This window comes from Musca vetustissima, unplaced genomic scaffold, assembly GCF_032173495.1.
Source record: "Musca vetustissima isolate MV318-11 ecotype Yass unplaced genomic scaffold, APGP_CSIRO_Mvet_v1 utg106360, whole genome shotgun sequence".
NCBI lineage: Eukaryota > Metazoa > Arthropoda > Insecta > Diptera > Muscidae > Musca > Musca vetustissima.
Genome location: NW_026886191.1, coordinates 1 through 14,161, shown reverse-complemented (window position 1 = coordinate 14,161; position 14,161 = coordinate 1). Strand labels below are relative to the sequence as shown.

At 38.2% G+C, this 14,161-nt stretch overlaps 1 protein-coding gene across 1 annotated transcript in view; it reads left to right on the top strand.

Annotated features, from left to right (window-relative positions):
- LOC133333699 (guanylate cyclase 32E-like) overlaps positions 1-13,708 on the top strand; it is a gene marked incomplete at its 5' end in the record, with an annotated part of 68,300 nt that extends 54,592 nt beyond the window's left edge. The window contains 4 exons of the mRNA XM_061541986.1: positions 4,341-4,533; positions 5,260-5,466; positions 5,654-5,812; positions 13,226-13,708. Of these exons, the coding sequence (XP_061397970.1) occupies positions 4,341-4,533; positions 5,260-5,466; positions 5,654-5,812; positions 13,226-13,708 (1,042 nt within the window). The remainder of the gene's footprint in view (positions 1-4,340; positions 4,534-5,259; positions 5,467-5,653; positions 5,813-13,225) is intronic.
- Positions 13,709-14,161: the final 453 nt, after the last annotated feature.

The window sequence follows — 14,161 nt, the reverse complement described above, 5'->3', positions numbered from 1 at the left end:
ACATATGCACAAAGACATAATACCCTGTACCACAGTGTGGTGAAGGGTATAATAAGGAAGATCTTCACCGATTGGCTTTATCCTATTTCATACGATAGCTATACACTCACAGAGAAACGTGTAAAAATCGGGTGGAATCGATTGGGTCATTAGTTTTTGAGTTATCGTGCCCGCCATTCACAAAAGAGAAAAACGCGTTTAAAGTTTGAGAAGCCCTTTAGCCGTCACTCGATGCTGATACAATAAATCGGCTATATCTTCAAGAGTTTGTCTTGAATTTTGACCCCGAAAATGGGCGGTCCCCTTAAAAAAAAAATATTTACTAAACACTATTTCGTTTTTCTTTTTTAATTATTTGGGTTTCGCTTCTCGGTATCCTGTGATATCCTTCACCCCTACGGATTCATCTTGGGCAATCTCGTTCAGTTTAGTGATCGAACGAACTAGATTATTTTTTTTTAATTCAAATGGTTACTCAGTTCAATTGGCATGGCTGTGCATTCCCATTAAGTTCTGGCAGTTCAACCAAACGTAAAGAATGATGATCTTTCACAATCATTCGAAGGACTTTCCCATATATTTTCTCCACTCTTGTTTGCGCTGCAGTTGTTACTCTGGACACCATTGTCGCTTTTCCGTGGTTTCCAACTCCACGGTTGTCTATAGGGTTGCTTTGCTTTTAAATGTCGCTTCATATTTTTTACTGACCTTCCAGCTACACGTAAAACACTACTGCAGAATGTGAACTTTTATGCACCGCATTCCATGAAATGGGACAACAATATATTATAACAGATTTAATATGAAATCGTTCTTATTTGACACCGTTCAGTTGGTCAAAGTCAGTGCACCTGTGAACAACACTGAAGATGTAAAAGAAAATTCAATGTCGGTCAATGTCCGACAGCGTTCATTCCCCTTCTCTCAAACACTTCAAGAGCTGCCAGTACCATTAGGTACTGCTCGCATAAGTACCTAAAGGCCATGATCATCCATATAAAAGAACGGGTAATAGCAGACCCACTTTGGCAGACCTCTTTACAATTTGTTCAAAGGTGACTGTTACCGCTCATTTGCTGTTTGGTGTACAGAGTGTCATTTCTGTTCACATTTGCATCTCGTATGACCTTTTCCAGAAGAATGTTAAAAAGGTCACACGAAAACTGTCACCTTGTCTAAATCCTCGTTTGTTACGAAAAGGACTCAGAGAGGTCCTTTCCCACTTTAATTGCTGACCTTGTGCCAGTTAAAGTTATCCTTCATAGACGTATTAATTTTGCAGTAATCCCGAACGCAGGCATTGATTTACATACATCTAAACGGATAGGGCTGTCGAATGCGGCTTTATAGTCGTCGATTAGGTGGAATCTATCGATATGTTTTTCGTGGCTCTTTTCCAGGATTTGGAGCCGATCGGTTTGACAGGTCTGAAGCCAAAATGGTATGTTTCAATATTGTCGTTGACCATTGGCTTCAGTCGTTCATACAGCACGCTGGATAGCACTTTATATGCGATGTGAAGGAGACTTATATATAGTTGGTTGAGTTTCCAATCATTGGGCATGCATTCCTCTAGCCCAATTGTGCTAATCAGCTGGTGCATGCTCCTGAGCAGCATCTGACCTCTAGTCTTAAATAGTTCGGCTGGTAACCTATCCGCACCTGCTGATTTCTTATTCTTCAGCCGATTGATTGCGATTCTGACCTCATCTTGGCTAGGTGGTATACACTCTATACCGTCATCTCTTATTTGTTATGGAGTATCTTCTTTACCGCCACTATTTGTTTAAATAAGCATCGATCTAACCCAGCAGATTTCATGGTCAGGAAACTCACGTTAGATGTTAGCAGATTAGTCGCAGAGTATATGCGGAATAAATGGATGGAGCATCTGAAGTCAAGCAGATCATAGCTGCTTTAGATCATGCAGACCTTTCCTGACAAGCCACCATATGACAGTTAGGATGAATCTCTCATGACACCTGTAGATTTTCTTTATGAGGAGACGAAGATCCTTCCCTTACGTCAACATAGCAATTTCCAGGTTTTAGCCGGACTACTGTGACAGGAGTTATTTTGCTGCATGCAACGTCAGCGTATCCGCCAGTGTGTTCTCATAACTTTCGATGTCAACGTCTTCGTCGTCAACGACATCGTCGACAACTTCATTGTCTGACACCACATGCGGTACAAGGGCCAGGAAATGCATCGTTTTTGCAGTTTAACTGCGATTAACAGTGAAACAGAATCAGCGAAATCGTGAATTTTATTAATCTCAATAATATCATGGTCGCTGCGATCCAGGAAACCAAGCTGACTGATAGCAGTAGAATGCACCGTTACAATGGTTACAACGTGTTGCTGAAGGATGGCCCTAGAAACGGAGGTGGGGAGCTTGTTCTTGTTACACCATTCTGTACAGTACAGACCAATCTCGCCTGAACTAGACTCTATTGATCCATGCATGGAATGTATGGGGGTAGCAGTAAAGTGTGTTACTTCCGAGACAGAGGTTCTTAACGTGTACATCCCGCCGTTAAATAATTGTACCGCGTTATTTACCCGACATTAGTTTAGCTGATTGACAAGTTTTAAATTTTATTTTAACCCGCACACAAGGCGAAAAGTAGTGTGCTTCGTCGTACTAGATCCCTTCGAGCGGAAGAGGTACCACCATAATTTACGAATGATGATGTTGCAGATGTCATTCGAAACCAGGAGTTGAGTACGTAACTTCTGTACTCAACCTTTCGTTAGACACATGGAAAATAGGGTGGTCCCGCTACTGAAGGCCGATTTGTCTTCTGTCTCCAGTTACAAAGACGATTGAGTCACTCCTCATCCCTCTGATCCGGCCTAGTTCGAAACATTGGATAATTAAATACATGTGTGATCACCAGTTATATGTGGAAATCAGAAACCCGTTGAGAGAAACAGGGAGTTCCCCAAGATGGTGTCATATCTCCGGAACTGCCTAACCTCTACCTTTCTGAAATTCAAGTGGAAGAACATTAAAACCTGTTCGGAATGTCGCCCTGAAAACTGCAACAAGGTGCCTGCTTATGACATCACTGGATCATTTACCTGAGGAGGCAATGGTCTTACCTGTACATCGTCACAACAGGATGTTATCAATGCCGTACCTTCTTGGGTGTTATCCCGGAATCATCCATGCCATCATCTTATGGATAGAATTCTCCCACACAGGCATGTACAAAGAGACCTATATGGATACGAAATTTTTCTTGAAGTTCCGATTATGATCAAGACGATGCCTATAATTTTCGATGTTGATTAGATGATATTTCAAGGATGAAACAAACCAAAAGTTTTATTTTTATCTGATTCTCCTGTCTCTTTAAACGTCACAGTTATCAACCGACCATCACAAAGTTTCCATGAGGAAGGCGATCTGACCAACTAATTTGAATCGATGTCTAGATGATGAACGGTCAAATAAAAAAAAACTTTTTTTTGGTAAAATAACAAAATATGAATCTTATGGAGTAAATATTTATTCCGGAAACCATTCCATTCCGAAAAGATGCCGCAGAGGAGCTTTTGAATATAAATCCACAGGAACTTAGAGGTCAGTGAAAGTTGTGTAGGGTATGTAGGTATAGTCGGCCGACTTCACTGCTTTCCTTACGGGTTTCTGGCTTCAACTTGGTACGTTGTCCAAAATTTTGGTGCACTGTGCTAAAATCGGACGAGAGAAGATACAACTAAATGTGAATCTATTTTCACCAATATGAATAGGGTTCGACTTTCGGCCACATAAATGTGCTGTACCAAATTTAATCCACTTCAGATCATAAAAGCGACTTGTACATTGTTTAAAATTTTACATCAACAGACGGACGGTCCAACCTTCAGAAATTATTTCTATGCATAACCTCAAAAGTAAATATAGGTCTGTCTTGCTTCCTTTTGCATGTTACCAACCTATACACCAAGACCACAGAGTGGTGAAGGGTAAAAAATATCATAACACATATAACACCGTGTTTATTTTACGGTTACTTTTGAAACCACGAGGTGGATAAATCTATATAAGCAACCATATATAAGTCATTAGGCTTTACAATAATTTGGGTGTGTATCGTATACCCAAATGAATATAGTTTATCATATAGTTGGCTGCGACGAAAGCTGGCCTTCCGATTTTATCGTTTGAAATGACTCGTACATTATTGAAAATTCATTGTTAGAACAAATATTTAACAAAAATATTTGCACAGCATTTTTCCATTATTTTACGTTTCATTGTACATTTCCTAATAAGCCTGTTCGGTTCTTCCTGCTCATCGAACACCACACATTTGCATTTTAAATTTCAGATCTGTTGCCGAATCCTTGAAACGTGGCGAACCCGTCGAGGCGGAATGTTTTGATTGTGTGACAATACTATTCAGTGACATTGTCGGCTTCACTGAGCTCTGTAGTACCAGTACACCTTTCGAGGTGGTGGAAATGTTGAATGATTTATACACGTGTTGCGATTCTATTATATCCAACTATGATGTTTATAAGGTAAGTTAGTTGTTATTCTACGTGTGAGTTTTTTTCGTGTGTGTTTTATTTTGGTAACGATAATTACTTTGCGATGCGTGATACAGTGTCACAACACTGGGTACATTTTGAAAATGTTATAATGGATCAAATCTATTTAACGTTGGGCGCCATTCGTACTACGAATTTTACAAACAAAAAATTGGCAATTTATGAGATAATGATGATATTTCCGAAACTTTATATTCATATTTTCGAGGCTTTATAATGGATCAAATCTATTAAACGTTGGGCGCCATTCGTACAACGATTTTCACAAACAAAAAATTGACAATTTATGAGATAATGACGATATTTCCGAAACTTTATATTCTTATTTCCGAGGCTTTATAATGGATCAAATCTATTTAACGTTGGGCGCCATTCGTACAACGAATTTCACAAACAAAAAATTGGCAATTTATGAGATAATGACGATATTTCCGAAAATTTATATTCATATTTCCGAGCCGTTATATTCATAATACTAAACGACCACCTAAAGCCTAGAATTTTTTTAGCTTTTGTTCGCTTAGTTTGTGCACTGTACTCACCGTAATAAGCTATTTCAACACATACATAATTATTTTTTCCGTAGTTTGTGTGGATGGTTGTCTGACACTCCATTAATTTTGGGGATGTACGTCAACTAACTCTTTTAATTCCACCCTCACATTTTCCACCTTTTTTGGTTTTTTGTTTTTACAGGTGGAAACAATTGGTGATGCTTATATGGTCGTATCCGGCCTTCCGCTGAGAAATGGTAAACGTCATGTGGGCGAAATTGCGTCGTTAGCTTTGCACCTTTTGCAAAGTGTGGCAAATTTGAAAATTCCACATAAACCCAATGACACATTACAACTGCGAATTGGAGTGCATTCGGGACCATGTGCAGCTGGTGTTGTCGGTTTAAAGGTAAGTGAGTGAGTGCGTCATTTGTGTGCCATTAATTACCCCTACCAAAATAAAGAAAAACAAAAAAGATCCTTGAATACTTTACGCAACATTATTAAATTGCATGGTTTATGTAAAATTTCTCATTTGGTTTTCTTCCATTCGTTACGTTCCTGTTTTGTTTTGCGTTTCCCTTTTTCGTCGACAGATGCCACGTTATTGCCTTTTTGGTGATACAGTCAATACAGCATCACGTATGGAAAGTTCCGGCGAGGCAATGAAAATTCACATATCCGAGGAAACGTATCGTTTATTGGAGAATGTCGGTGGCTATCATTGTATTGAGCGAGGACTTATTAATATCAAGGTAAGATGGCAGGAAACCCAGGTGTATAATAGTCAAACATCATTAACTTAATGTTCTGTTCGATATAGACATTATTGGTTATTAAAGTCCAGTGATTTTTTGTTTTTGTATGAAATATTGGACTTTCATTAATAACTGAATCCTTTGTTATTTCCATGTTTCCTTATTTCAATTCTAATTACTGTATATTGTTATAGTCATCATAATGGAATTCTGTGGAAATGTTGAAGACGCTTTTGTTTTCCACCAGAAATGAGAAACATGTTTTCTTGAAAATTGTCGTGTTTTTGTGGAATTCCTTAAAGAACAATGGAAGTATATCTCTCACTACTGTTGGGATGTATGGAAACTTGAAGCAAAACTACATTAAGCAAGTCATTAAATATCGTACTGCGGCATTTTCATGAAAAAATGTGTCTTATAATTTATTAATTTTTTTCCCGGATGTTCTTCGAACATTTAAAAAGCCCAGTAAATGAAAACATGCTGAAAGAGTTACTTTGTCAGTTATGCTTAATAATTCTCACTTGAAGAGTTTAAAAAAAACTTTATAATAAAATATTTTTCACGGAATTCCAAAAAATATTTCATGTATTTGTTTCAAATACACAATGTTCAAAATTTATGTATCTCCGTCATTAAACGGTGAACAATATTGTAAAAATTTTAATTTTAAACCAGTAAGGAAATTAGTAAAGTCGGACGGTGACGACTATATGATACCCTTCACCACTTTGGGTATATTCAACAGATGAATTTTAACAGACGTCGCATTTTTGAAGGACCAGTAAAATGAAATTGGAACCATAAACATGTAACCTATACTAAATGTTTCATTTGCTCAGCTATATATCTGATCCTCTATCTGAGTCTGAACCGATTTCAAGGAGACTTGCCAGAGATTAATTTATATTAACCACAGATTAATTTATATTAAATTCATTGTACAAAATTGTGTGGCAGCTGGACAAACTTAGGGTCTTTAGTGCACAATTTACATAAAATCGAAAGAATATATGGGAGCTATATCTAAATCTGAACCGATTTTCACGAAACTTAACATACATCATTCCGGACCTAATTCTGTACCCTATGCCAAATTTCGTGCAAATCGAAAGATATTTAGGGACTTGGAAGCCCCATTTACCTTTGATCGGACACTTTAGTGCAAATCGAAAGATATATAGAAACTTTGGTGTCCCATTTACCTTGAATCGGAGGAAAATATGTATGGGAGCTATATATAAATCTTCCCGATTTTCTCGAAACTTGGCACACTACGTTCTGAACCTTATTCAGTACTCTATGCCAAATTTCGTACAAATCGAAAGATATATAGGAACTTTGGTGCCCCATTTACTTTAAATCGGACGAAAATATATATGGGAGCTATATATAAATCTGAACCGATTTTCTCCAGACTTGGGACACTTCGTTCTAGACCTAATTCAGTGCTCAATACCGAATTTCGTGCAAATCGAGAGATATATAGGAACTTTGGTGCCCCATTTACCTTAAATCGGACGAAAATATATATGGGAGCTATATAAAAATCTGACCCGATTTTCTCGAAACTTGGTAGACTTCGTTCTGGATCTAATTCAGTACTCTATGCCAAATTTCGTGAAAATCGAAAGATATATATGATTTTTGGTCCCCCATTTACCTTAAATCGGAGGAAAATATATATGGGAGCTATATATAAATCTGACCCGATTTTCTCGAAACTTGGCACACTTCGTTCTGGATCTAATTCAGTACTCTATGCCAAATATCGTGCAAATCGAAAGAAATATAAGGACTTTAATGCATCATTTACATAAAATCGGACAAAGCTATATATGGGAGCTATATCTAAATCTGAACCGATTTTCACGAAACTTAGCACACATCAGTCTAGACTGAATTCAGTACACTGTGCCAAATTTCATGCAAATTGAAAGATATATAAAGTCCCTATATATCTTTCGATTTGCACCTAAAATCGAACGAAAATATATATGGGAGCTATATCTAAATCTGAACCTATTTTCACAAAACTTAGCACACATCATTCTGGAACTAATTCAGTAATCAATGCCAAATTTCGTGCAAATCGAAAGATATATAGGGACTTTGGTGCACCATTTACCTAAAATCGGGCGAAAATATATATGGGAGCTATTATATTATATATATATATGGGAGCTATATCTAAATCTGAGGTGGCGTAGGGGATGATAGATATCAAGCAACGGCTCTGATTGGCGAAGTCCAGGCTTATCTTGGTCCCTCTTTCATCTCAATTGTGGACACTGACCTCCCCGCGGTGCCACCTGGGGAGCTATTCTCATCACCCGATGAAATAGTGAGCTAATATGTGCCGTGAGTTCACCCATAAGAACTATAAAAAAATGGGTTGAGGCGTCGGGTTAGTTGCCCACCCTCGGAAAACCCAACCTACTATAAAAAAGCTAAGAAAAAGAAAACCAAACACCCCTAATGTTGACGACCCCCGCAAACGTACAAAGGACCACGATCTGCGAATCTGCACTTGGAATGTTCGCACGTTGTACAGAACAGGCGCAGTGTTCGCGGATATACTCAGGAAGTACAAAGCCGATATTATTGCCTTACAGGAAATGCGATGGAAAGGGACAGGCGTAAGTAAATCAGACGATTACGCCCTGTATTATAGCTGCCATGAAACGAGATATGAATTTGGCTGCGGATTTATGGTTAACAGGAGAATAAAAGACCTTGTCTCCAGATTCACTCCAGTAGATGAGCGAATTGCTATAATCCGTATAGAAGCGAAGTTCGTTTACATCAGTCTAATTTGCGCCCATGCTCCGACCGAAGATAAAGATGAACAGACCAAAGACATATTTTACGAACGCCTAGAAACAGCATATGACCGTTGCCCTGGCCATGATATTAAAATTCTGCTAGGAGATTTTAATGGAAAAATCGGAAGGGGAAAATATCTTTGGCCCCACCGTCGGAAAATTCAGCCTTCATGAAGAAACATCGGCATGAGGTTGATTGACTTCGCAGCAGCAAAACACATGGTAGTTAGCAGCACCAGATTCAAGCTTCTCGATATACACAAGGCCACCTGGATCTCTCCTGATCAGGTAACGAGAAATCAAATTGATCATGTTGTGATAGACGGAAGGCATTCATCCAGTGTTTTAGACGTCCGATCGATCCTAGGAGCAAATATCGATGCGGACCACTACCATGTAGCAGCCAAGGTTCGCACTCGTCTTAATGGAAACTCGACTTCGAGTTTCCGTGTTGTGTGCGAAGTCGAAAAGCTGCAAACACAACAGGTAGCCGAGACCTACTCCGCTCAACTTACCCATCTGCTTGAAGAAAGCACTTCTTGTCCCGATAATAGTATAGAAACACAATGGCAAAGAATTGCCCACTCCCTACAAACTGCAGCAAAAAGAACAATTTGGTATCAAAAACCACCACCAAGAAACCCATGGTACGATCAAGAGTGTCGTAATGCTACTGATGTGAAAAACCAGCTGATTAGCACAATTCGGCTAGATGAATGCATGCCCAATGATTGGAACCTCAGCATCCTGTGTTCCGTGCACAAAAAAGGAGACAAGACGATATGTGCCAACTATAGAGGAATAAGTCTCCTTCCCATCGCATATAAAGTGCTATCCAGTGTGCTGTGTGAACGATTGAAGCCTATGGTCAATGACATTATTGGACCATACCAATTCGGCTTTAGACCTGGCAAATCCACCATTGACCAGATTTTCACTCTGCGCCAAATCCTGGAAAAGACCCACGAAAAACACATACCACCTATTTGTCGACTATAAAGCCGCATTCGACAGCCCTATCCGTTCAGAGGTGTTTAAAGCCATGTCTGCGTTCGGCATTCCTGCAAAATTAATACGGCTATGCAGGATAACTTTAAGTGGCACAAGGTCAGCAGTTAAAGTAGGAAAGGACCTATCGGAGCCCTTCAATACCGAACGAGGATTCAAACAAGGTGACAGTTTGTCGTGTGATATTTTTAACATCCTACTGGAAAAGGTCATTCGAGACGCAAAGATGAACAGAAATGGCACTTTGTACACCAAACAACACATGTTACTCGCCTACGCCGATGACATCGTTATAATGGGTCGAACATTGCGAGCGGCAACAGCCACCTTTGAACAAATTGATCAGACGGCGAGAAGACCAAGCTGATGGTATCAACGCGCAAGACGTCCAGTAGACTCGGGCCAACTGTGGAACTTGTGGTACCGCCATAAATACTTTGGTACCGCCATAAATAAAACGAATGACATCAGTTTTGAAATTCAGAGAAGGATTGTGATGGCCAACAGATGCTACTATGGTCTAAGTAAGCAGTTTAGAAACAAGGCCACCTCCCGCCAGACCACTTTACAAGACGCTGATACTACCCGTGCTATTATATGGATCAGAAGCATGGGTACTTGCGCAAGCAGATGAGGCAGGGTATTTGAAACAAATACAATCACAAAATTTTATGTAATAGTGTATATCTTTTGGAATTCCGTGAAAAATATTTTTGATAGGATAGACCTAGCTTATTTGGAGGAGCAATGAGATGGAATCGACGAAATTAACTGCGTGAAGTATTCTCCGGGCGTATTTCTCAGTAAGCTAAGCAAAATGTTGTCTTAATCGGATCAATATTGACACTATGGTGCTCCATTTACTTAAAAACGGACGAAAATATATATGAGAGCTATATCTAAATCTGAATCGATTTCAATAAAATTTCGCGGACGTCAACCTGCAGTAATTTCAGGACGCTTTGCAATACTTTGTCTCAATAGGATAAACATTGAAAATATTGTGCACCATTTACAGGAATCGAACGAAACAATATATGGGAGCTATATCTAAATCTGAATCGACTTTAACAAAACTTCGCATACATCAATACAGACCCAATTCAGTACGCTGTGCAAAATTCTGTCCAATCGGACAAATATTGAAATATCGAAAATATCTCTGGGATCTATATCTTAATTTTAACCGATTTTAACAAATTTTGGTATATATCAATATGTATCTAATTCAGTACTCTGTGCAACATTTTGTCTCAATCGGAAGAATATTGGGAGTTTGGTGCACCATTTATATAATATCGGACGAAGGTATATGTGGCAGCTATTTCACGAAACTTAGCACACATCATTCTTGACTTAATTCAGTATGCTATGCCAAATTTCGCGTAAATCGAAAAAAATATAGTGACTTTCGTGCACCATTAACATAAAATCGAACGAAACTATATATTGGAGCTATATCTAAATCTGAACTGATTTTCTAGAAACTTAACACACATCATTCTAGAAAGATATATAGTGACTTTGGTACACCATTTACATTATATCGAACGAAACTATATCTAAATCAAAACCGATTTTCTACAAATCGGATCATAAATGCGACCTGTGCTTTGTTCACAAGGGTACATGGACAAACGGACGGAGAGACGGACATGCTAAAATAAACTCAAAAAGTGATTCTATGTATGTCCTCAAAAGGAACCATGGTGCTATCCCATTTCCTTTTGTCTGTTACTAGCTTATATGTGTTTGCTCCGAAGGTTCCTTAAGAATAATCTGAGAATATCTTAAAAAGTACTTTGAAAAACTCTACGCTTACATCTTCAAGAATTTCTCAAAAGATTTTCTTTAAATGGCCACGTTTGTAGCAGGGAGAATCCCTTACAATGCCATATTACAGCATTAAAATAGCATGAACAATTATATCATGTAGTATCGCATCGCTTCTCGCTTACACTCTGACGTCAGCCTAATACTCTTCCTAACTTTTGTCACTTTGTCTGTTATTAATCGAAAAAATCGTTTCCGACCGAATAAAGTATATAATTTGACAATGGAAAATTCCAAGACGATTTTCCCATGTCTTCCGAAGGAATTGGGATAAGGTGTTGTCTGCAGTCAGATCAAGTTCGATGATTGGATATATCAGTCCATTTTTGGACATAGCCCATATAACAATACCCCCAATGTTTTGGTGGAGGTACCAAAAAGGGTCACCTTCGAACTTGATCTAGGCTTGGTAAATACATTGTCTGCAGTCAGATCAAGTTCGATGATTGGATATATCAGTCCATTTTTGGACATAGCCCATATAACAATACCCCCAATGTTTTGGTGGAGGTACCAAAAAGGGTCACCTTCAAACTTGATCTAGGCTTGGTAAATATAAAAGGTTGTGCAAAGTTTGGTTCAAATCGGACATTCCATTCGCCATTTAAAAATTTAGAACATTTACCAGAAGGAGCGGGCCAATGAGTCCTATTTTCGGACTTCATCTACGCTTGGTAAAGATAATAGGTTGTACAAAGTTTGTTTCAAATTGGATGACACGTTCGCATGATATTATAAAATTAATTTTTTATCATAGAAGACCTGAGAAAGGTTTTATGTCTATAGAAGATCGGAGGGAGTACATCTGACTATAGAAGACTTGAAAAGGGTATTTTCTTTTTAACATATCATCACTGGGTCTTCTGTCTAACGAGGGTATCCACTTTATAGTTTATACCACATGTAACGATACCATGGATTTACGATATTTTGAAGAAAGTAAAAACATTTTTTATCCAAATTTGTAATTATTTCTGGTTCCTCGTTGGGTGGGAAACTTACAAACAACTAATTATCAGTAGGCTTTCACTATTCTTCGTAATGAATGAAGTAGGACATTTATGGTCATTCGATTACAATCGTATCAAACGACTTACAAAGACATAGATACCGTAAAGACTCGACAAAATGCATTTTGGCAAAATAGTTTATGAAAAAATATCCAGGGGGAATCAAGGTTAACAGAGGCATGTTAAGAATAAAAACGCCAATACGCGAAAATGTGTGAATAAAATGTAAATAAAATTAGAGGCCTGCACTCAAAATATGTATTTTCATTTTATAAGCCTAAGATATAGCATTAAAAACGTTTAATATTGTTTGCTCTGTTGTTATGATATCGTAACAACAGAGGAAAGCCATCTATTGGAAATTGTCTACGTATCAACTGTCCTATCTTTATACTTTTATGTCTTTGTGACTTAGTTCTCTATTGGTGGTTCGTGTCTACACTACAAACACCAACAGCGCCAACTACCGGCAACTTGAACAACTATTTAATTTGATATGATTTTAAATGAATGTCCATAAATTCCCTACTGTGGCAGAAATCTATTGAAAAATACTTAACAATACCTTTAGATTCAAAAACTTTCGTTGAGCAAATGTATGCTCATAGATATCTTGAAAATGACTTGTTCTGATTGTTATAAAGTACCCTACCTTGTGCTGCACTCAATTCAAAATATATTCTATATATTATTTTAAAAAATAACTACTATTTCTTATTATTTTTCTATTACAGGGTAAGGGAGATATGCGCACCTATTGGCTGCTCAACAAATTGGAAGATCATCATTCGCAAGTTCCTGCCTTAACGTGCAACGATGCCACACCGGATCTCATCAGTAATGTTGATCCCGATAGTAGTACAACAAATAGTACAAATACCCTACATCCGATGTTGTTGAATTCCCACTATATGAAACATCTGCCCTATGGGTTGTCGTCCATGAACCAACAACAACAGCAACAACTACCGCAACAACGACTGCGTTATGTAAAAAATTCCTATTGTAATTGTGCCACCAAATGCATCTATAATCGTCGTTCCGACGACAATGTCAATATCAATGCTGCTGAATTACCGACCATTGCCCGCAAAAACCACGAGAATGTCTGCAACAATACACACTTGTGTGTGTGTCGCCTTAATAGCAGTATTCTGCATACGACCAATAGCCAACGGGGGCCACGCTCCGCACCCGTTATAACCTTTCGTTTGTGAAGTAAATCTCAACTACGACTATTTTCCTGCTGCTCCTTGAATACCAGAATTATATTTCCACTTGTTATAGCCCTCCTGTTTGGAATCCTTTTCCAATCGAGTTATACACACACATACACTATACATACGTACATATATACATACATATGCATATAAGTCATTGTAATCTATGTCTGTGTCATTTTGTTCCATTTTATCTGTCAATGTCTAACTGTGAACTGTTTGTTTAAAAAGTCAATAAGTCTTGTGTCAGGATTAGTTGCAATTTGAAGTGATATGTTGCAGTGACAATGTGGGTAGGTGTGTACGTCTTCGTCTGTGGGGGAGGAGAAACCCCAGAAAATAAATGGGAAAGTAAGAAGTTAAGTTCAAAAGAGGGAGAGTACAAGTAAGCACTTGACAGATGTTCTCCAGGATAAATGTAAAATTTTCTACCGATAGGAGATGGTCTGG